Source organism: Electrophorus electricus, chromosome 5 (genome assembly GCF_013358815.1).
Source record: "Electrophorus electricus isolate fEleEle1 chromosome 5, fEleEle1.pri, whole genome shotgun sequence".
Lineage (NCBI taxonomy): Eukaryota > Metazoa > Chordata > Actinopteri > Gymnotiformes > Gymnotidae > Electrophorus > Electrophorus electricus.
The window spans coordinates 5534781-5556889 of record NC_049539.1 but is presented as its reverse complement, the minus strand read 5'-3'; the positions used below and the strand labels follow the sequence as shown (position 1 = coordinate 5556889).

The 22109-nt window shown below is 40.4% G+C and overlaps 4 protein-coding genes across 5 annotated transcripts; 1 reads left to right on the top strand and 3 right to left on the bottom strand.

Annotated features, from left to right (window-relative positions):
• Positions 1 to 249: 249 nt before the first annotated feature.
• Positions 250 to 2103, bottom strand: LOC113580017 (E3 ubiquitin-protein ligase NHLRC1). The gene has a single exon (XM_027014302.2). The coding sequence runs from the start codon at positions 1744 to 1746 to the stop codon at positions 409 to 411; it is 1338 nt and encodes a 445-aa protein (XP_026870103.2). The 5' UTR covers positions 1747 to 2103; the 3' UTR covers positions 250 to 408.
• Positions 2104 to 2564: 461 nt separating this feature from the next.
• ptdss1a (phosphatidylserine synthase 1a) lies at positions 2565 to 12033 on the bottom strand. Of its 2 annotated transcripts, XM_027014300.2 has the most exons (13): positions 11548 to 12033; positions 10926 to 11017; positions 10753 to 10797; positions 10412 to 10536; positions 9924 to 10082; positions 9464 to 9615; positions 8892 to 9033; positions 8012 to 8124; positions 7649 to 7714; positions 6600 to 6699; positions 5319 to 5387; positions 4566 to 4626; positions 2565 to 4318 (listed from the first exon to the last, which is right to left on the bottom strand). In XM_027014300.2, exons 1-13 carry the CDS (start codon positions 11790 to 11792, stop codon positions 4221 to 4223), a joined length of 1467 nt encoding a protein of 488 aa, XP_026870101.1. In that variant the 5' UTR covers positions 11793 to 12033; the 3' UTR covers positions 2565 to 4220. The 2 variants fall into 2 exon arrangements, with proteins under 2 accessions (XP_026870101.1, XP_026870102.1); XM_027014301.2 differs by lacking the exons at positions 2565 to 4318; positions 4566 to 4626; positions 5319 to 5387 and adding an exon at positions 7116 to 7178 and having other exon boundaries at positions 6615 to 6699.
• A 1210-nt stretch (positions 12034 to 13243) lies between these two features.
• LOC118241481 lies at positions 13244 to 16746 on the bottom strand. The gene is made up of 9 exons (XM_035526638.1): positions 16654 to 16746; positions 16430 to 16466; positions 16031 to 16056; positions 15622 to 15784; positions 14895 to 15011; positions 14303 to 14359; positions 14069 to 14155; positions 13815 to 13937; positions 13244 to 13671 (listed from the first exon to the last, which is right to left on the bottom strand). Exons 4-9 carry the CDS (start codon positions 15778 to 15780, stop codon positions 13642 to 13644), a joined length of 573 nt encoding a protein of 190 aa, XP_035382531.1. The 5' UTR covers positions 15781 to 15784; positions 16031 to 16056; positions 16430 to 16466; positions 16654 to 16746; the 3' UTR covers positions 13244 to 13641.
• Positions 16747 to 16831: 85 nt separating this feature from the next.
• si:ch211-269k10.4 lies at positions 16832 to 21981 on the top strand. The gene is made up of 6 exons (XM_035526639.1): positions 16832 to 16992; positions 18379 to 18575; positions 19063 to 19182; positions 19456 to 19512; positions 21037 to 21138; positions 21274 to 21981. The coding sequence occupies exons 2-6, from the start codon at positions 18399 to 18401 to the stop codon at positions 21385 to 21387; spliced, it is 570 nt and encodes a 189-aa protein (XP_035382532.1). The 5' UTR covers positions 16832 to 16992; positions 18379 to 18398; the 3' UTR covers positions 21388 to 21981.
• Positions 21982 to 22109: the final 128 nt, after the last annotated feature.

Sequence of the window (22109 nt, the reverse complement as noted above, 5' to 3'; positions counted from 1 at the left end):
CCAAGACCACCGCGCAGCGAGGACTTCAAACTACACTCTTCGGACAAGTGATGTGTCCAGCTGCTTTGGCCTTACGGTCCTTGCAGCCCACCATATTGATACCGCGACCGTCAGAGGACAGTGCACATAATCTAGATATTCTTTTCACTTTAAGATAACGTCTATAGTTTGGCCAATTTGTCTGCATCTTGATGGCACACTTTGCATGTTAAGAGGCCTTATTAATAGACAATGATATAAGACATTGTATAGGCTGGGAGGGCACTGAATTTATTGCATACTCACAAATACATATTCATATATCGCAAAAACAAAATTCTTTTAACTAGTAATTTGTGTACCAGAAAAACACCAAACAACTCTAATAACAAGAACATAGTTTCAAATCAGTTCTCTTTTATCACTGTATTAGTTGTCTGTGCTGTATATCTTCACAGTGTGGTCTCCACTATCCAAGATGATCAGAAAGTTCTGTCTCGTCACTAAGCCCACTGGATGCAACAGTCCCTCCACCACAACTGGAGTTAGCTCAGGCTCTTTGTGCAGGTCACCCAAACTCCACACGAGTCCCCGACGAGTGTCAGACACAACCAGACCCCCTCTTCTGTCAAAGGCCACAGAGGAAACATCCAGCCTCATGGAGGGCATTAGGTTTAGGCTGAAACTGTCCACCTGACTTACGAGAATAAAGTCCTTGGTAAAGAGCTTCAGTCGCACAGGCATAGCATCCCCCCTGCGTGGTCTTCCGAGCCCATGCTCCAATACAGCGATGCGTCCTGACGTTCTGCAGGAGACCACAGAACGTGGGCACTGCAGCTCTCTCACAACCACCCTCTTCGCCAAGACCTTGCTGCGGCCAAAGTCCACCGTCACCTGCCAGAGGGTGCCTGTTTGGGCATCCGTGACCAGGACGCGCCCGAGGCTGTCCACATCGACGCCCCACGGCAGTTCAAAAGGGCCTGTGACACAGGCCAGAGGGCTTCCTCTGGAGGAGAACATCTTAACTGACCTGTCGCCTCCGTCAGTCACCACAACATGGCCGCCGGGGGTTACCGCGACATCCAGCGGATGGCAGAGTTCGGAAGAGCCACGTCCATAACGGCCAAACCCGTGCAGGCGTTCGCCCTGAGGGCTGAAGACAGTCGCCTTCTCAGGGCCTCCATGTACCACCACCACTGCTCCTGACGGCCCAAACACAGCTAAGCCTGTTGGGTTGATGAGTGTACCCCAGCCTCCGAAGGCAGCGTGGAGACACATGATGCCCAACCTTTCCTCATGGGTTTGGACTGTCCACTCGGAGCACAGAAATGAGGATCTCGGGGTCTCGGAACCCAGCAACTCCTGAAGGGCCACAAGGGCCTGACAATCGTAGGTGCCACCCATGTCGCACAGCTGTCTGCAAAAGGGGCACTCAAGTTGCTGGAGGGTGCGATTGGCCAGGGTGTGAACACATTCCAGACAGATCACATGACCACATGGGAGATTCCGGGGCCTGCGAAGCCTCTGCTGAGTGGAAAAGATCTCAAAACACACCTTGCACTCCAGCAGTTCAGAGTGGATCTCTGCCAGGATCTCCTCTGCGCCTCTGCGTCTTCCACTCCTGCTGGACAGAGAGACAGGGGTCTCAGACATGCTCATACACGCTTCTCTTACTTCTCGTGAAGAGTGCAGACGTATAGAAAGACAGAAAACAGACAAAAGCGAGAGCTGCACAACAGAGCTGTTTCCTACAGGCCGCAAGAGCATGTGACGTTAGCGGCCAGAAAGAAATGCCTTTGCTGCCCTCTGCTGGTAGACGGATTTACCAGTAGAATAAAACGACATTGTGTCACATTATGCATTATGCCACATTTGCGCAATATCTTTTAGATATGCGTTTAAAGGAATGCCCTTATTAATGGCTTTAAAACCTCTTTATTTACTTATGCTTTTTTTTAATGGATCATTAACATTGACATTTAACTTTGATGTGGTTCACACAAAATTCAAAGCGACCCCAGATAACCAGCTATATTCTTATTCTTAAAATACATCTGTGGTAAATTTAGCTTGAAACCTGACCCCTTTATGAGGCTCTTTGTTTTTGACCAGTGCAGACTAGAGAAAACCTGCTGTCATTGGATACTTGCTTGAGTCACATGGCGCTTCGCCAGCGCTGCACGCGAGTCAGAGCTCGGGCAAGGTGCGCTCGCCCGCGACCGAACGAGACGTATGCTGCACGTGCTGCCCTGTCAGCAGTTGCACCCTCCAGCCTGTAAGTTAGAAATCACATGTTCACTTCGCTAAACTGTCAATATCAGCACATGTATTTCTTTATGCATAACTCAAAAACCACATACAGTAAACCAGCCCCATACGTTAGTCAACATGTCTCTATATTTTTGTTCAAGCGAACGGTTCCGTTTAGGAGACCACAAACGTGCCCTATCAAGGTGTGAAGCCAGAGCACATCTGTGCGGCCAGATTCACTGCTTACTGTAAACGCATCATGTAAACGCTCCACCAGCTGTAGCAGAATGCTGTTATTAATGCTAACAGAGGACGAGACAGAGCCAAACAACGCATGCTGCAGACAGAAGGAATTTAATTTGAAAATTTATAAGCATTACATACATATATTTTTTTTTTTGAAAACTTTGAAATGTAAAGAATCATATGTAGAATGTGTAGATATTGCTTTCTAATCCAATCCAATATGCTGACTAGTAAAGTGTTCGTGGGCAAACTAACACTGATATACTAAACCTCACCATTCTTTAAATTAACATGGCCTCATCAACTAGGATTGTATTGACTGGCTCAAAAATCATAAAAGTCAAAAAGTGCGTTTTTCTCTCAAATACTTTTGCAGTACAGGTGGAACTCTGAAATAAATATACTCCCCCTCCTAAACAAAACACTGCAGACTGGATGGATGCAAACATACGTAGAGGTTGAACCATCCTCACACAAGTTTACTGTGTTAGAGGGGGAGACAGAAAGGCTCTGATATATTTCACAGCAAGTAACCCAAACCAACCACTCAGGAACGCTCTTAACATTTTGGCAAATGCATGCGCAACAGTACTAAAGAGAGCGGTTACTTTTGTGCCAGACATGAAAAAGAACCCACAAAAAAATGACCCTTATCTCTACACCACTACAAAACCACATATAGGACAATGCTTCAAGAAAATGAGAGAAAAAAAATTTAAAATACAGTAATGCAATGGAAAGTTACTAAGCATTAAATATTACAACATACACTCATGCAGGCACAACCATTTGGGTGTTTAAAAAGGCTTCATCTTCGTTCATAATAAAGATCTGAATACTGGCTTCAGGGGTAGGCAGTGAGAGCCGAAGCCCTTTGATATGCAAATGTGACTGCCTTGGTAGGGCTTGAAGCAAAAAACAATAGCAGCTAGTTGGCGGCAGAACCACGTTCAGACCTCAGCGTCTCACACACAAACTGGCTGTCCTGATCCAACATAGCACTTGAATCATGTGTGTTTCCAGACAACCCATATTTACCCTGCATCCCTGCCAAAGCAGCTTTTAAAATGAGCGCATGCATGTTCCTCAGGCTAGCTGCTAGAAGCTGTGCAGACAACCAGGATTACTGAGCTAAACAGACAGACGAATAGTATTTCCCTGACCAACACTCAAAGGAGCAAATTAACAAAAATTATGTCATATTGGTGCTTCTAAAAATTAATAAAAGTTTAGTTATCATTTAGTAGAGGATTATGCTAACCAGCCAACAATAGTTTTTATTCATGGTTAGCAATCAAATCACATTGTTTTGGTTAAGTATTTTTTTAGCGGTGCCAATGGAAAATAAATTTGTACATGCACGTTTCATGAAGGGAAAATTTGATAAAGCAGACAGTGCGAACACGTGAGCTGTGCAGTAATGTTAAAACACGGTCAGTCATTCTTGTAATCACAGAAAACATCACCACAAATACTGTGACGGGCGAGAGGAGTGCATCTGCTCAGGTTCTGCGCCAGGCAGGAACATGCGCTCTGAACAACGCTTTCATTCCACCGTGTTCAGGGCCTCAGCCAGACCGCGAGTGCACCCTCAAACGTTCCTGGGCCACCTCGGACGATGTCGCTCTCCGAGGAGACACCATCCTTGTATTAACTCTGTTGTTTGGAAAGGGGTTGGCTTCTCTCCTCCTCCTCCTCCTCCTCCCACCCTCTGCCGCGAGAGCGTTCGTAGAAACTCGCTCTCGTTACTTTTCCACCCCGTTGAGGTTTTTGCTTTTTCCGGAGCTTCTCCCCCTCCGTCTAGGGGCAGGAGATGTGGAGTCTGTTTCAAATTCCTCGTTATCTACACACACCCATTGAGAGAGAATCTTAATTTGTAGAACAGTTGCATGTACGGTGGAGATCAGTTATTCTCAAATAAACAAAAGCTGATATGAGGAAAGGTTTATATATTTAGAATAAACCCTTCTTAATTGTTCCTGGTGCTTCAAGAGTAAAGTCACAAAGAACATCACTTTCAACTCTTGTCTATGAGGGAATAAAAATATTTAATGGGGAATGTTTTCAGAGATTTTTTTTTAAATCTTTACCTTTCACATAATCATTGTCACCAGTCTCAGTGTACATGCTGTCCTCACATTCTGAAAGAGACTACGAAAGAGAGCAAAAACGTTCACATGAGCCCTCAGCCCCGGCGACTCATAATCCTGTAAGTGGCGTATGCTCGATGATCCAGCACACCTGATCCAGCTCAGCAGTGATTATGTGCTTCATGAGTTGGCTCAGCTGTGCTGGGGCAGGGAAAATGGCAACGTTTCAGAGATGTTACACACATGGGATAGGGGCAAACCCAGCCATTAAAAAACACAAAACACCCCAAACGACAGCTTTATGGGATGGGTGGGTAGACCATAAGAAATCGATCTGTTTTACCTTGGAAGAGCACCCACCCTAATGTCAGAAAAGGAAATAGGGATGTTTATTTGGGAAAAGGTAATCCAAAAATTATAGTCACCCCCCGACCTGTCAGTGTTCAATACATCAAGAGTTACCCCAAGATCCTTTCCTCCACTTGATTACACACAAAAGTCAAAGTAGTCAAGCTTATTTCAAGCAGACATTGTACCCATCATTACTTCCGATTTATCAGAATTTAAAAGGAGACTTTGGTCAGCATCTTCCATTTTTTATAACCGCTTTGCTTAATCCTCAGCACAAAAATGAACTTTTTGGCCAATGTCTCAAAAGGGAGGCTGACAACTTAGTAGCAGTCTATCAAATAAGATCCAACCCAGGCAAAGAGTACGGGACAAGGCTTCTGCATTAGTGAAGTCCTGACTGACCTTGTGTCTGTGAGCATACGTCTCAGCATACCACACCATTCCGTACAGGCACAGGAATGTGGTGAAGGCCTGAATGGAGAAAACAACAACAACAATAACAACCATCACCACCATAAGTGTTTTAGTTTCCCCAAACATCTAGGCTAACCAGCAATCACAAAGTCACAAAACACACCTGCACCTCAGCAAAAACAAATACCATTAAAATGCAACCACCACCCATATTTTAAAGTCATGTGATTTGGGATGAAAGATTTGTACCTCTCCCAGAATTAAAATACATCTGCAAGGGAAAATAAATGAGAATCTGAAGAATTTAGATCATTGCTAAGCCTAAAATGCCATACATGTGAAATATGATACACACATTTTGGAGAACTACTTTGTCATCTAAAGAAATGAGATGTATTGTATCCTTTTGGACCCTTTCCATTAGCAAACCGCAACTGATTTACAAATGTAGAATATATGAGTTAAAATGTTTACTGAACAACCCCCCCCACCAAATAATTAGCTAGAGCAAAGCAATTACAGGTAAGAGTTAAATATGTGTTATTTCAATTCGAGTAGGCCTACTTGGTGCATTTAAAATATCTAATTTTCAAGTTTCAGGTTTAGGGCATTTCATATTAATTTGGTGTTGAAACTGTGTGCATCAATATTCATACTATACATATGTGATGAGCATGTGTATCAAATGTACTGCTGCAGGTCTTGTGTGTGATGAATCATTTCATTTCTGACTGCATTTCAATGCATGGTGGTGGTGGGGTTTTTCCATCAAGTGGTCAGTATTTTTTTAATGATGAAGCAAGTTCTAACTGTTCTCGTCAGAAGTAAATTCCTTAATTTCTTGAAGTTATTGACTATGCTGATGAAGTTTCTCTTCTGACAGCTGATAATACATGTTTCAAACAAGCGACTCTGAAAAAAACATGGGGGAAGTTATTAATGGCATATGCTGTGGATCTTTTTAACCAAATATTTTAATTGGTCAGTAACAGGTAACTAAACTAGCTAAAATTAGTTAGAAAACGAAACATTTTATTGATAGATTTTAATAAAAGAAAATATTTTAGAAGGCGTTACTGGTATCATAAGAATAATCAGAATTTGATACAAAAAAGCTAATATTAAAAATGATTTTCAGTTAAAGACCCAATAATAGGTGCAACTTACTAAAACAAATGTTGTAATATTTTTCCTGCGTTAGGTTTTACAGCCATAAGTACAGATTGTTGATGGTGTTTTAGAGTAACAGTAAGTGAAGGGTCCCCTTACCACACACAGGAGCCACAGAATCACATAGAGAATCTGAGTCTTGGAGAACAGGTCCTGCCCAAACTTAATGCAAGCTAACGCCTCCAGAAAGGCAATGGCCCTAAATAAAGTACAAAGAAACAAATCAGTGAATGAACAAACTAGCAAGCAGGCTAGACAGCAAAACCTAATGACAACTGTTACTACTTTTCTAGTCTCAAAAGAAGCGATGTTCAATCTAATTACTACTAACATTACTAAAACATTTCCAAGAATTCAACTGTCCGTTTAATTAAAGTCTAAACTCTGCACCTCTAAAAGCCAGTGCGGCCGAAGCAGACAGAAAGGCCAAGGCCAGGGTTTCACTGCCGCCCATTTCCGTGGAGACTAAAAACGCGGCGCTACAGAAGGCCGAGGCTACAGGAACTGCAGAGCAGCGAGGCCGTGTTGGTTTAGTGGCTGAAGCTTGGCCAGCAACGTAGTGGCAACCCCCTCAGCTCTCCATCAGCTAACAGCACAGTTACACCTAACACCTACCCAACCACAAGGTATGCCGTTAACATCTACTCGTACACACACGCACGCACTCTCGTCCGTGGACTACATCAGATGAGGGCAGCCAAAAAGAAAACAAATAAATAAAAATGAAAGCACATGAAAAGATGCCAAATAACACTACATGATATAGACAAAATATTACATTTTAAATTATAGTTATATATTGACTTTATAGTATGCATTGCAATATGTACAATCGCTGCATAGTTTTGACAACAATTATTCATTTCTGTGAGATTCTGCAAGTGATGTTCTTTATCAGAACACCCACAAAGTTCTTGGCTTGAATCAGTGGAGTTCAGAGATTAGGAAGAATGTTCACAGCTGACATTTTTCTGTTTGAGAGCATACTTAGATGTCAGTCTTCAGTATTACAAATGCTAATACTGTGCTAACATTTAACAGATATTACAGAGCCCTAAAGTCCAATACCATATTAGGAATTGATACTCTGGATATGTGTGTGTGTGTGTGTGTGTGTGTGTGTGTGTGTGTGTGAGAGAAAAACTCACCCAAACACCCAACACTGTGTCCCCACACGTTTGCATTGTGTGTCTGTTAGATATGCGTAGTACTGCCTATCAAAGCAGAGGAAAGATGAACTACTTTTTAATATTTTTTTGGGGTTTGCAGAAAAAGTACACATAATAAAGACGCTTCCATATTTCAAAGTAAAAGCAAAGTACCTCAAATGAATCAAGCATACACTGAACATGGGTGATAAGTGTCAAGCACATTACGTGCCTTTCTTTTAAAGCTGTGTTCCAGTGATATGGGGCACATAGTGCAGCTGACCGTTTTAAAGCTCCTTCAGAGACAACATTAGGCCTTTGACCGACTCATCCGAGTGATTTTCAAAAATGTTGGGTTCTCACCTGACGGTGGGGGCGGTGATGATGCCGATGAAGAGAATGCGGCACCAGCTGAGAGCGTGGTATGCTGGGAACACGAAGATGTGCTTCAGGAAGAAGGTGTTCAGCTCTGTCAGCTGAAACGGCCAGGGAGGGCAGAGGAAGAGAGACGGGAGGAGGTTGTGAGGATTTAGTAATAAACACACAGTTTCTATGTAGCAAACAGCGGTGCGCGTGAACCCAGATGCCCACGTCGCCTCCTGAGGTTACGTTTTTTTGGTTCTTGAAGCATGTAGAGAAGCAGTCTGCCCGAGATCGTTATTCCACTTAATCACATTGATTAAACCTGCATACAGGTGCAGAGGCTGCAAGAGGCCTTCTGCTACTCCGAGTATAATGCGAACACCCTACTGTTCTAACACACACACTGGACAGCAGCCAGAGTTCACTTTTCTTTTCTCCCTCTCCTATCAAAGCCATGTAATTACTGTGAAATGCAATAAAGCAGGAAAGCAAAGAAGCAGTAGGACCAAGGAGGACTAGTCTCACACACACACACACACACACAGCAGAGAACAAAGAGTGTTCTTTCATCTCCATGGTAACCAAAGTGAGGGCACGCAGACTAGTTTCAGTTGAGGTCCAGGTGAAGGTGTCCACAAGTGTTCCGCTCTGCTCACAGTCATGTGTCCCATGCAACAAACCCCAAAACCACAACAGAACTTTCACACCACAGTTCAAGAGTAGAAGCAATATCAAAAGATGACAAATAATACAGTAAAATATTAATGCATATGTGCCTCATTTTTGCATTTGTGCCACAATTAAGCAAGCAGAGCCTTACAGGTTCAAGAACAGCTTAAAGGGTCTCACAGCTGAAAGCTCTGGACAAGCTGAGCCCCACCTGCCAAATGATCATGAACAGGTAGACGCCAGCCACTCTCTGGAAGGAGGACTTGGGGTCGAACCAGCGTACATAGGTCCAGCTGGCTGGTGTGAACTGCAGGACAGCACGCTTAATCTTCCCTGTGGTGGTATGGATGTCCCTACACACGACACAGCACACGCACGAACACACGATTAGACTCCCAACTACCTTCTAGGTTACATGCAATGTCTACTGCAGTGTACTTATACTAATTAGATTTGATCTCCTTTGTAGTTTAGTATTAGCCTAAGGGCATTGAGAAAACATTTGGATGACAACTGTAATCACCCTTGTTATGTTATTTCTGAATAAACTAAAGGAGCCTTAAACATCTTTCTTCATGACATAACTTCAAAGAAAAGCCATTCATAATTATGATCTGTTCTGCCACAGCAGTAATAGTTATAAACTTTGTATCTGAGTGCTCTCTAAAAACACGCAGCTAATATCAGGCTTCCTATGGCCTCTCCAGTGCCATGTGTAAAAAGGTGTTGGAGAAGCTGGCCACTGTAGTGTCCACAGTTTTGAGAAGTCGAGTGTGAACACACTTGATGCTGGCCCAGTGGTATGTGCGCATCTCCAGGAAGTGGCAGACTGTCATGCCGAGCCAGATGCCTCCCCCGTTACACAGCAGGATGTCCAGAATCACCTGGTCCCACCAGCACTCGGCAAAGTTGGGTAACAGATGCATGAAGAAGAGCTGAAGGAAGGAGACAACTATACTGAGTGCTGCAGCACTGCTCTGCTTTCACTTCAAGCATCGGAGGGAGACAAGCCCAACCCCCAGGGTGGCAATAACAGCCATGCCACATTCCCATGTACATGGCACAACCTGCTTTATAAACAACAGCCACTGCTCAAAAAATAGATCGGGAGAAACTCGTTGTAAGAGGTGAAAGTGAGCAATTAGACATGACCACAGAGTAGTTATGTGGTATGAATAATCCACGTACACCCAGAAGATTAAAAAAACCTACAGCATAAACTAGCCTCTTGGAGGCAGTGTACCTCAGTAAGCTCCCAGGTGATACTGATGGTCCAGCAGAGGCCGTAGCTACGGATGAGCAGGGCTTTCATGCCCCAGCCCCAGAAATGGCTGAAAGCAAAGATATCAAAATGACTGAGGATCCGCTCCCAGGTGATCACATGACAATTCACTGCATACTCCTGTCAGAGAGAGAGAGAGAGAGAGAGAGAGAGTCCGTCAAGAAGAGGAAACCTGAAATAACAAGGTTTTAGAAATAAGATTTTAGAACAAATGACCATAAAAATAAATTAATCTGACTTTTCTTCCTTTTCTAATTTTAAAGCACAACTTGCGCTTTCAGTTTTCCCAAATTAATTCCACTTGTACATTAATCAAATAAATCGATAAACATTCAGAGCCAAACAAAGAATTAAAGCAGTTTATGGAGAACTGATGTGTCCTACACCAAACACCATACAGAGTCTCAAGAAATCTGTGGGATCATGTTATTTCCTTTGTCATTCCCTACCATGATGTCAGCCTCCCGCTTGGCGTAGCGAAGGTTGGGGTCTAACCAGTACATGAGGGCCTTCACCTGTTCCCAGTTCAGGAAGATGATGAAGACCAGGAACAGGAAGTAGAGGACACTCAGACCTGCCCACCAATCAGACCAACAGGTTTCAAACATTTATAGTTTCACAGTTCAGGAAAGCATAAACCTTGTGTGTCTGGACACAAAGGCATGTATAACCAAATCAAATTGCAATCAGTGGGCGCAGCTTTCCAAACAATAAAGCCAGTAAGGCTCAACGTAATGAACACAACTATAAAGGCACTATAAACAAAGGCAAATAAAACGCAGCTCCTTACCAAACACTATTCGCCATATTGCCGGGTGGGGTCTCGTGAAGGGACCTGGCCAAGAACAAAGACATTATCATTCCACTGTTCCTTAAACACTAGTGCACAGCATACAGTGGAGCTAATACTGAACAAAACCAGCTCTCCACTTACTGTTGAATGACTCAACTGAAGTGTCTTACCATTAGGAAAGGCAAGGACGCTGATTACAGAGAAAAAGGAGATGACCACTATGAGACCCACCCGGAGATTGCCGTCCTGGTTACTGTCATCTCTGTAACCAAAAAAAGAAAAACAAAAGTTTATTACTGCGCTCATTAAAAAGCAGGCTACCTGTTTGGCGACTGCGTCCACCACACCTACTTGAGCCAATATTCACCTAGCCAAAGATGAACATTCACAGTATTAAATATTCTAGAGCAAAATGATCGCCTCGCTCACAAAGATGAAGTGCATCGAGCTAAAAGGAACCAAAGATAATCCGTTACTGGTCACCTGGTAGTGAAGGGTTAGCCTAACTAGCTAAGATTGCTATGCTATGCTAAGTAGTTATCTGCGCAGCTAGAGGAACGTTTAGTCTCAAAAACCTACAAATGTAGCTAGCTAGTTTACGCCAATAGACGGCATCTCGTTTTTAATCATGTAAAGCTGGTGTATTTAAAATGTGAGACAACGGCGAGATTTATACGGTCGGAAACCGGTTCCGCCAGCCAAACATGAACCGTTAACCCGCCCGGCTAACCGGCCAGATACTCAGCTAGCAGGCTAACCGCAGTCACTCAGCACCTCACAGGATCAACTTACCGCGTAAACGCGAAGTACATCAAACTGAGCACGGTGCCGGTTAGCAGAGTTATGGTATGCGGCTTGTAGAAGAAATCTATGGTGATATCTTCTACCTGCTGTTCGTTGATCATGCGGAAATGCACCCTGTAATTCACATCATCCTTGCTCAGAGTGCGGGACCTGTAGGCGGGCGCCGCCATGCCGGCACGCAGGCCCGGCAACCAGCGGGACTCCGCTCTCCGCCACATGTCTCGAAGGAACATGCAATGCTTGAGACGCTTTCGCTCTCCAAAAACGCCGCTAGAAGGTATATCTAAACCTGTGGGTAACACCGATATTTCGGAACTGTATCCATGACGAAATCCGTGAGAAGGTTACGCAGCGGTAGATCACCGAGGTGGCGAAGAAAGCAGAAGTAAGGCCGCGATCGGTGATGGGACGTGTTGAAGCGCTGTGTGAGCGAAACGCACGTTCGCCCGGCTGCGTAACCTAACTGCGTTATTCTTCCTCATGCATCAGTGCATCATTTGAGTGCTTTAAACATGCAGTGCATTTTTTTAAGTTGTGAATGTCGCCAAGGACAAGACTCAACGCAAGATTTTGTTTCGGAAGCCCATATTAGATTTCTGCACAAAGTCACCTTTGCGTCCCTGTGAAAGCGCAAAACTCGCTCGTTGCAGGAGGCTACAGCCACACTAACATGCCTACCTCCGAGGTATAGAATTCACAGTCCCCAAGGTCCAAAACCTAGATTTTCTACCCTCTCTTTACCTAAGAGTCAGGTGTAACGAAAAAGTGGTCAACCAGTTACATTAATCATGTAATCGAGGATTTATAAAATCCAGAACCGGATTAGAATTTGGGATCCAGATCTGAATACAATGTAATCCCTGATAAACACACCAAAACAGGCGCAACGCATATAACGTCCCACAATTTAACGAAGGGTTTGCTTAGTGGTTTGTTTTCTGAAAGCGGCCCCGTCTTGGCCCTTTGGAAGGTCAAACATGCCACTTTTATCACCAGAGCTATGTAAATTTGGTAGAGACGGTTTTCTGGTTCGTAATATAGTTTGTTAGTGGTCTAAACCTGTCAAAATAAAGTATTACTTAAAATGTTTTGAAAATGGAATAGGCATATTAATATAGGATTCAAGTGTTGGGCTGTGAAAACATCGTTACAGTACAGTTGTATGGAATAATGTAGACCCCTGATTTTCCTAATGCTTGATGGTCTTGTATAGGAGTCTATAAATCTAATGTAGTAATATGTACCTAACTGTATGCAGCCTAACTACTTTTCTTTTTTTCCGTGTTGATTTCATGAGTTGTTCATTTGTTTGTAGCCATGTTTCCACTACCTCACCCTTAATCTTTTTCAACCGAGAAAGGCGATGTTTTTCTGTTTTTCTGTCCTCTCTCAAGTCTTTTTTCCTCCTCGATATGGACCCCAGCTCGTTGTGATCACAAATAAAAATAGCATAAAATGGTTTATTCAAAAAATTAACACCCACCAAAGATGTCGCTGTCCACTCCACTCACACCTTTTTCCGGTTTGAAGGAGGAACAGTAAGAGAACTTGAAAGAAAGCGTGAATAAACACATAGCTAGTCAAATTACTATGCAGGTGTACGCAAATAAAATAAATGAATATATGGACGGAGAACAAAAACTTGGGTTACTATTTGGTTTAAATGAGTCAGGTAGCTTAGATATGAGAATATATTTTGCTGCGTTTTTATTTGACTAATATGCGTTTACTAACAACGCAAAACTTCGCACAAACAGTACAAAATGGTATTAAAATATGCAGTTTAAAAGTCACAAATATTCATAACATTTTATTTCAAATTTGATCCTTTTGTTCATGGTTCATTTGAGGTTCTTTATAAGATTTCTATACATAAAGTTAATAAAGATGTGACAAATGTGGCAAAAAGAAATACGCTAAAATTTAGTTGTTGACGATTAGCTTGTCACCAGAGAAAGCAACTAATAATTACATCTTTTAGCAAAGCCTTTGACTATCTGAGGAGCTTCTGCAAATTTACAAAGGTGCACATTTTCTTAATTAATTCATTGTCCCCTTCCCAATGTAAATGTCTTTGGCAGGTTACGCATCTTGCTTCAGAGTGATCAGGGGCTGAAAAAGTTAGGTTAAAAAAAATAATTAACTTATTCATATATAACTTATACTCCATCAAGTGACATCTTATAATACATCGATATCAGCAATTCTTTCACAAATGCTGTACTGATATGGTGCATTGGGAAGATGTATATTACCAGAGTGTTGAAATGGGCCCTGCAAATAGCTTTGCTCTCCCAGAAGATCAGTATTGCGGCAAGGACAAGCTCCAAAACATGCAAAACTGTAATTACACTTCTTAGCCCCACGATCATAGAATTCTGCAGAGTAAAGAAACAGTGTAGAACTTACATATAAATATTACTGAACACAAGTACCTCATTAATCACACTGCACATATCCGTAAGCAAATGTCTACTTAGCTTGGAACAAAATAATAATTCAGCTTTACCGTTGAAGAAACTTTGATGGAGAATAAAGCGAAAGTTGTAATTGCCCAGAAGAGGCCAATGATGTTGAAAATGAATGACATCTTCATCTGTTTTAAAAGACGAAATATGGCACAGGTTATTCTTCTTGCACATTCATCATAAACACAATTGACAATAGACTCATAATGTTGCCTAAGAAAGAAAGAAAAAGACCCACTTTTCACAAACGTACTGAACAGGGAATTCATACTTACCACATACATTACTGGAGAAAGTCCCGCTGCATATGTCAGAATTCCACAAACAATGAACTTTAAAAATTAAAATGTAGAAATTATCTTAACATTTTTACATTTTAAAATTGTGTTTATTTTATACATTCTTTATTGTAAATGGAGGAAGCTATAGGCCTATTCAAATAGCTCCTTGTTAAATAATGACTGTAAACATGTATAAACAAGTTTTTAAAAATACATTAAAACATTTAAATCTGTGTTATGCTTTGGAATGTTTTGAGAAATAAGGGCTGTTATGTCTGAAGAGAAAATAAGCAGAGTAAGCAGTTATAAGGAAAATAGAATCTGCTGATATTCAGTTTTCAAAGTAGCTTTTACTTGTGCAGCTCGGTCTAATATTCTAGATGCATTTCTAGTAATGAGCCTGAAGATGAGCAACAAGCTCCTGTCCAGATGTCACCCAAAGCTAAACACATTCGCCTTCTCCCATGATGCATTATTTGAAAGATCCATAACCCCCCATGACCCCAAACAGCAACAATGTGAATTATCCCCAGATAGACATGACAGTCCGGAAGGGTCCATTTCAGTGAACAGACCACGGTCTTACCACTGCACTGGGAATGGTGTAGAAGGCATCGTTCAATTGTGTAGTATCGGGGCTTGACTTATTAATAAGCATTCCCCCGAGACAGAGGACAAAAACGGCAGCTGTGAGTTGTGCTACCTTAAACACATAGAAGAAGGAACAACCAAAATTGGAATGCTATTCAACACACCATGTTGTTCCTATTGTTTCCTTTCTTGTTATTTGCGTATTTGACATGCCACCAAAATTCTTTTTCCCAACTCGTCATTTGTTGAGGTTTGGACAGAATCTTTTGGCATATACAACCCTTTCTGTACATACATGACGAAGACGCACTTGTAAGTCAGATTCCGACGTGAACGGCAGAGACTTCAGGCTAAATTATACTGCGTCCAAATTCGATGCTTTAAATCAAAATGGAAACCGATCCGTTCGTAAAGTTAAATTTATTCAGTAGCCTACCTGGTATTGGATTGTTGGATGTTGAGTGTTTGTGATTTATTCTTAGCTATTTTATTTGAGCACACATATTTTAATATAGGAATGAGAATGGTTTGTGACATTTTTGCACAGTAGTTTTGGGTTCGCTGTATAAGAGGACAGCGCATACATACTACATACTACAAAAAACTTTTTTCTTTTTTTTTTTTACGATGCGAGCGTTATCTTAGACAGCAACGCAACAAAACGCGAAATGAAGGCTTTATGTTTGTTGCAGTTGGAGGAAAAGATGAAGAGGCTCACCTACCCCCAGTGCTTTTGGTCGTCCCTTGAGAAAAACCTTGTACACATCCTTGAACACGCAGGAGAACTTCTCCGGCATCAGATCTCCGTGTTGTGTGGTCTTCACATTCCCTAGGGGTATGGTGATGACCATGCAGTCATCCGTCGCAAATGTGTACCTCATTTACCTTTCAAGAAACGTAAAGGAAATACACACAAAAACATGTCACATTAGTTCCAGCTTTTACCTACGAAATGAACCTACGTTAGATTCCACTCGATACTGTATTATTCTTTAAACATCCTTTCAATAACGTAGCTGTTACGTTAATTAATTTCAGACTAGCGTCTCCAAATAAAGTTGCTAATTGTTAAGTTATTATATATGAAATGCCAATAATTCAAACAAATGTTTTGGGAGTTGTTTCACATACCTGGCTCAGAACCCAGACTTCAGTAACTGCAAGATCAACATGAATGTGAGTTTGTGGACTGAACGAAAAAGTCATGGATTGATGTTGAGGACAGAATATGTTGATGGTAGTGATGGAGGAAAAAGCGCATGCGTCGGAAGTATTTGTATTAGGTTATAAGCGCATCAAAATGTGCGATGAGAAATTTATTCATTAAACATATTAATATAATTAATTTAATAAATTAGAGTTCTCAGTGCCATAGACTGAAATAATAGCGAATAGTAAATAAAGCCAATGAAGTGAAACATTGTTAGTGTTACCTAAAACAGGTATCAACAGACCTTACAAATCATAAATATTATTTGAGGTGTATTAAACCATTTGTAAGTTTTTGTTTAAATGACATAAGGTACTCACCGAGACAGCTGTAAATCAAGACAAAGCCTGCGGAAACCTGCGTAAAGCGTATCAATTTTTTAGTATGCGGAGTTTTCGCAAAAATTCACGCAAATTAACCGAATACGCGCAGAAGTGAAGTGCCGAAACACTTTCAGGGTATGATTAAACGAACGAGACACGTTAAAGGAAACAGACGTTGGATTCCGTTCGGGTGGTTTGACAGTGCGACTGTCTTTCATTACCCATTCTGTTGTTTGTGCTTCGCACAACAGCGGTAAGCGGGTAGTTCTGATGTACGTAGAGGACTTCTAGAGGGAGACGGAAACCATGATCTCATCTGCACTCGCAAGGTCCGCTTCATAGGCGATGCACACACACTAAATAGCCCAAACGACACTTGTTGAGACTGACTGTTAAAACCACTTGAGGAAGTCGCTTTTTTTCCTTGAATCTAATAGTTCCTTTTTGTCGCTCTGCACGGCCCCGGCGGACTTGGGTTTTTCTGCTGCACGAACAGCGCACTGACACAAGTGTGTGATCGCGGACAGCAGTTCTCTCAGAACACGACACAGTCTGCCGTGGTAAGTTTTTTTCAGTTTAAGCACTAAAATCCGCCTCGTTTTGTTTTTTGCTTGTTTGGGGTTTTTGTTTGTTTGTTTGTTTGTTTGTTTCAATCACAGTATGGTGAATTATTTTAACTACTTTTTAGAACACTGTGATTAAATATACATGCAAGAAAGCAGTCCAATATGTAGGCTACCAAGGGTATGAGAAATGCATAAAAATGTTTATGAAGCTTTATATGTTTAAAATATAATAATAATAATAATAATAATAATAATAATAATAATAATAATAATAACAACAATAATAATAATAATAATAATAACTTACTGTGGAAAAATAACTGATCATCAAAATTATGTATGCTGTACCATTTTAATAGAAATGTATAATTTATTTCATGATCGTTTGCCAACCTTTTTCACTTTAATTTCCGTTTCATTCGTGACTCAAAAGCGGGTAAGGCTCTCTTTTAGACTCAGTTACTTTCAAACAGCAAAAACTTCATAAACAAAGCTTGAGAACTTTAAAACAGACAAATAAATAAATGAAACGAGTGGTGGTTAAGCGTTCTATCATATTTAATGACGTCCTCAATTTTGATGTTTTAAAATGTGGATTTTTAGGATTATTGACTAATCCATTCCAGTCATTAGTAGTCATATGTCTACAGGTATTCTTCGGCAGGAATGTAAGATACATTTATGACCTGTTTTATGGAAATTAAAGGAGCTTCCAGAAAAAGTCCATGAGAACCCAAAAAGAAACTTTTTTTTTTCATGAAGCAAGTTTGAGTATTTCTATACTATACTATACTATACTATACTATACTATACTATACTATACTACTTGGGAATGTTCCCTATGTAAATAGAAACATTACTGAATATTTCGAACACCTAGACTGTTTGTAACACAGTTGTATAAAACATTTTATTAACTTTTAGAGTCAATTTGTGGCCACCTTTTAATTGATAATAATCATTTGTGTAATTGTCCTATTCACTTTCTTCAGTTCAATTCAGTTCAGTTCATTTCAATTCAATTAATTCTAATTGAAGTAAATTCACTTCAGTTCAACTATTATTATGTCAATGGATCATCAAGCTTGTCTTATTGGTGCAACATACACTCCACAATACAAATAGTCTAAACTAATTTTAACTGAGTGAGAATGAGCTGAACCATTCTGTAATACCGGAGATTTGCATATCATATCACATTGTTTTAAGTGATGATTTAACCAAATGATACAAACCCTCAAGATGGATCTATTTCAAACATTCTGTTCCACGATAATATGGCAAAGGGATGTTTGTACATTTACTTGGTATTCATGGATATAGTGAAGTGCAAAAATGGCTTGACTGAAGGTTTCTGCCTCACGGTGTTTGTTTGTTTAGCTTCCCATCACTGATGCATCATGGCTCGTGCCCACATTCCCATGAACATAATGGAAGAAAGCAGGGGGAAAGAGGCGGGAGAATCTGAGGAGGATGAACACGGCCCATTGATTAAGTACTACAAAGCTACAGAGCTTGTTCCCGACAGGAAGCCTCATCTGCACCGTCTTTTCAACAAGCAGCCAGCAGTCTGGGCCGTAAGACCCTGCCGACACATTAAGAAATCGTGTTCATAAGAATGCACATGCGCCAAGCTGTATAAAAAGTTCCATACATTTATAGTGAAGAGTAGGGTTCCAAATCCAATGGATTCAGTCACTTTCCAACATTATGGTGAATTCTTAATGAGATCTTATTAATAATTTGGTTAATAATCAGCACACATGACTACTGCTGGTATTAATGACAATCGTTGTACTTTTGAGTAATGTTACAATTTTAAAGTAATTAGACTATATCCATTTAATATTGTGCAAGAAATTAATAATAGTATAATTATATTGTAGGCCTGTTAGACCTGTGTTATGGCAGAAATACTTTGACATCTTACATTTGTAAATCTCAAATCATACAGGACCTAATTTAATCTTTTCTACACCAACGGACCAAGGCCATTTACCAACTTATATTTATTAGCCTTCTAACTGTATATGACTCTCTGTCTCTGTCTTCCTGTTCTGTTAGTCTGTACAGATCACCTGTGGAATACTCAGTCTCGGACTGGGGGTGGTGTTTGCTGTGGAATTCCAGATCGACAAATATTTTCTCACCTTGTTTAGGGTACCCATTATGACTGGGATTATGGTAAAATGAATCTGAATTTAATTTTAGACTATATTTTTCAGTGCTACACTTTAGATAAAATTTTTAAGGTCCAAATGTTGATATTAATAATACAACCCTGAAGTATTTTTAAATTAATAGAATTTAGTTTTTATACAATTTATGCAATTTTAAGATCACACAACACCTCTCAAAGGCTTTTACATACCGCAAAACAACAGTATCTCTCCCTTGGATTAAAGAGATTCCCCTTTATTCCTCCTGGTGTTATAAAAACGTTTCATTTTGTTGCAGTTTTTGTTTGTAGGATTTTTGTCCAACCTCCTGTACAAATACCCAGCACTGTTACAGGTTTGTATTTCAATATTATACAACTGTCATCATTGCATAATTGTGAAATCCCTTTCATACATTTGTTCTATCATACTTTTATTTTAAAACAGTTCTACTTTAACCTATGAGTTTATGCATTGCATTATTCAGACCTTTAAAACATACTCAATATGTAGAATGCATTTATATATACACTGCCTAGCCAGGCAAAAAGGTCACACTCTAATATTTCACGGGATGGCCTTTAGCTTTGATTATGGCACGCATTCGCTGTGGCATCATTTCCACAAGCTTCTGCAATGTCACAACATTTATTTCTGTCCAGAGTTGCATTAATTTTTCCCCAAGAGCTTGTATTGATGATGGGGGATTTGGACCACTGCATAAAGTCTTCTCCAGCACATCCCAAAGATTCTCAATGGGGTTCAGGTCTGGACTCTGTGGTGGCCAATCCATGTGTGAAAATGATGTCTCTTTCACAATTTGAGCCTGATGAATCCTGGCATTAGGATTCATCAGGGAAGTTCAGTATATTCAGGTAGTCAGCTGACCTCATTCTTTGGGCACATAACGTTGCTGAACCTAGACCTGACCAACTGCAGCAACCTCATCAGACCACATGACCTTCTTCCATTGCTCCAGATTCCAATCTTTATGCTCCCTAGCAAATTGAAGCCGTTTTTGTTGGTTAGCCTCACTGACACGTGGTTTTCTTAAGGCTACACAGCTGTTTAGTCCAAATCCCTTGAGTTCCCTTCGCATTGTGCATGTGGAAATGCTCTTACTTTCACTATTGAACATCCCTGAGTTCTACTGTTGTTTTCCTACGATTTGATTTCACCACACGTTTAAGTGATCACCGATCATGATCATTCAAGATTTTTTTCCGACCACATTCCTTCCTCATAGATGATGTTTCCCCACTGTCCTTCCACTTTAATAATGCGTTGGTCAGTTCTTAACCCAATTTTAGTAGTTTCAGCAATCTCCTTAGATGTTTTCTCTGCTTGATGCATGCCAATAGTTTGACCCTTCTGAAACAGATTAACATCTTTTCCACAAGATGTTTCTTTCAACATGGTTTAACAAATGAGAAGCTATTCACTGCATCAGTTAGAGTTAAATAACTTGTTGCCAGCTGAAACATAATCACCCATGCAGTAATTATCCAATGGGAGGCTCTTACCTATTTGCTTAGTTAAATCCAAGTGGTGACCTTTTTTTTGGCCAGGCAGTGTATATATAAAGGCATTTATAATTGTTGCATTTACATAGTGACATACATACACAAATAATGTACAATGATGCCAATAAACACCAAACAAACAAAAAGTTCTATTGTAGTTTATCTTATTTTATTTAAGTGTAGTTTATTCCCAAGGCTGTGTGCTCTCTGTATAGCTGTAAATAGTTCAGTATCAGTCTATTGAATGTTACACATGTACTCACCAAACAAATATATGCATATCATACCAACTACGACTAATCCTGATTCTGATGGTTTTTGCCAGTTTTTCACAATCAGCATGTTCTTCTGTGTAGATGTGTTTTATCTCCAACATAGTCGTCTTGGTGATGTCTGTGATCGGAGTCATGCTGTTGTGTGTAGATTTAATCAAAAATCACCACAATCTGTCGCATGAGGTATTCCTTTCTAAACCTAAAGCTGTCATGCCAACAAACATTTCCCAAAACAAGAGATTTGTTGTCTCATTCAGTGCAAACAGTCTCATGTAGTGTGTGTGTGTGCGTGCGTGCGTGTGTGTTTGTATTATGCAGGTGGAAATTCTGCTTCTGATTGTGACTATACTGGACATGGCCGTCTCCACTATCCTCATAGTCTTCATTAATGCTGAGATACGCAATCAGGGAAAAAAAAGGACTAGTTCCTAGAAACCAAAAACGGGCCTTAAATATCGGAAGAGGACCGGCCAACATCGGAAGCCACCATTCACTGACAAAACTGTAAACAAACGTGAACCTGGCCCAAGTCCCAACATTTACCATGCCTAACTTGTCAAAGACGTTTACTCACAATCATTAAGCTGTGTAAAGGAGTTTTTGCGATATGAGTAATTGCTATATTAAACGGTTAACAGTTTAAAGATCCTATAAAGGGCGTTTCTCGCTTTTACTAGGCCTTTCTTTTCATGTCCTTTGCACTCTTACAGCCTGTTTCATCTGTGGCTTTCTAGATCAAAGAATGTATTTCAGAGGGACGTTGCATGCAGAAGACTCTCAGTCAACTGACTGTGTTTTACTCGATTAACAAACATTTAAACGTGTGATTGTTTACGTCACATTTAACAAGGGGTGATTGAAGAAGTTGAATTTATTAGTAGTTCCAGTCCTAAAAATGATTCAGCTAGCCTCTTTTTCTCTGTACAGATCATTTATGCTTACCGCTCTTACAAAGACTTTTTTGTAGAAAATTAATTGCTTTTTTGTGCTTATTAAAAAGAAAAAGAAAAAAAAACTTTGAAAAAATTTTCTGCTTTTTGAGTACTGCATAGCAATTCATCATGAAGCTTTGTATATATATATATATATATATATATATATATATATATATATATATATATATATATATAAATATACATACATACATATACATA

What these genes read in the sequence shown, in the direction of transcription:
- LOC113580017 (XM_027014302.2), bottom strand. Translation starts at nt 1,746, where the DNA reads ATGCTCTTGCGGCCTGTAGGAAACAGCTCTGTTGTGCAGCTCTCGCTT.
- ptdss1a (XM_027014300.2), bottom strand. Translation starts at nt 11,792, where the DNA reads ATGTTCCTTCGAGACATGTGGCGGAGAGCGGAGTCCCGCTGGTTGCCG. An exon ending in AGCGGGAGGCTGACATCATG is followed by an intron (nt 10,083 to 10,411) that starts GTAGGGAATGAC and finishes TCTCTCTGACAG; the next exon opens with GAGTATGCAGTGAATTGTCA. An exon ending in TCACCTGGGAGCTTACTGAG is followed by an intron (nt 9,616 to 9,923) that starts GTACACTGCCTC and finishes TCCTTCCTTCAG; the next exon opens with CTCTTCTTCATGCATCTGTT.
- LOC118241481 (XM_035526638.1), bottom strand. Translation starts at nt 15,780, where the DNA reads ATGAGGTACACATTTGCGACGGATGACTGCATGGTCATCACCATACCC. An exon ending in TTTCTCCAGTAATGTATGTG is followed by an intron (nt 14,156 to 14,302) that starts GTAAGTATGAAT and finishes CTTTTAAAACAG; the next exon opens with ATGAAGATGTCATTCATTTT. An exon ending in CCATCAAAGTTTCTTCAACG is followed by an intron (nt 13,938 to 14,068) that starts GTAAAGCTGAAT and finishes TTTACTCTGCAG; the next exon opens with AATTCTATGATCGTGGGGCT.
- si:ch211-269k10.4 (XM_035526639.1), top strand. Translation starts at nt 18,399, where the DNA reads ATGGCTCGTGCCCACATTCCCATGAACATAATGGAAGAAAGCAGGGGG. An exon ending in CCATTATGACTGGGATTATG is followed by an intron (nt 19,183 to 19,455) that starts GTAAAATGAATC and finishes ATTTTGTTGCAG; the next exon opens with TTTTTGTTTGTAGGATTTTT. An exon ending in ACCACAATCTGTCGCATGAG is followed by an intron (nt 21,139 to 21,273) that starts GTATTCCTTTCT and finishes TGTATTATGCAG; the next exon opens with GTGGAAATTCTGCTTCTGAT.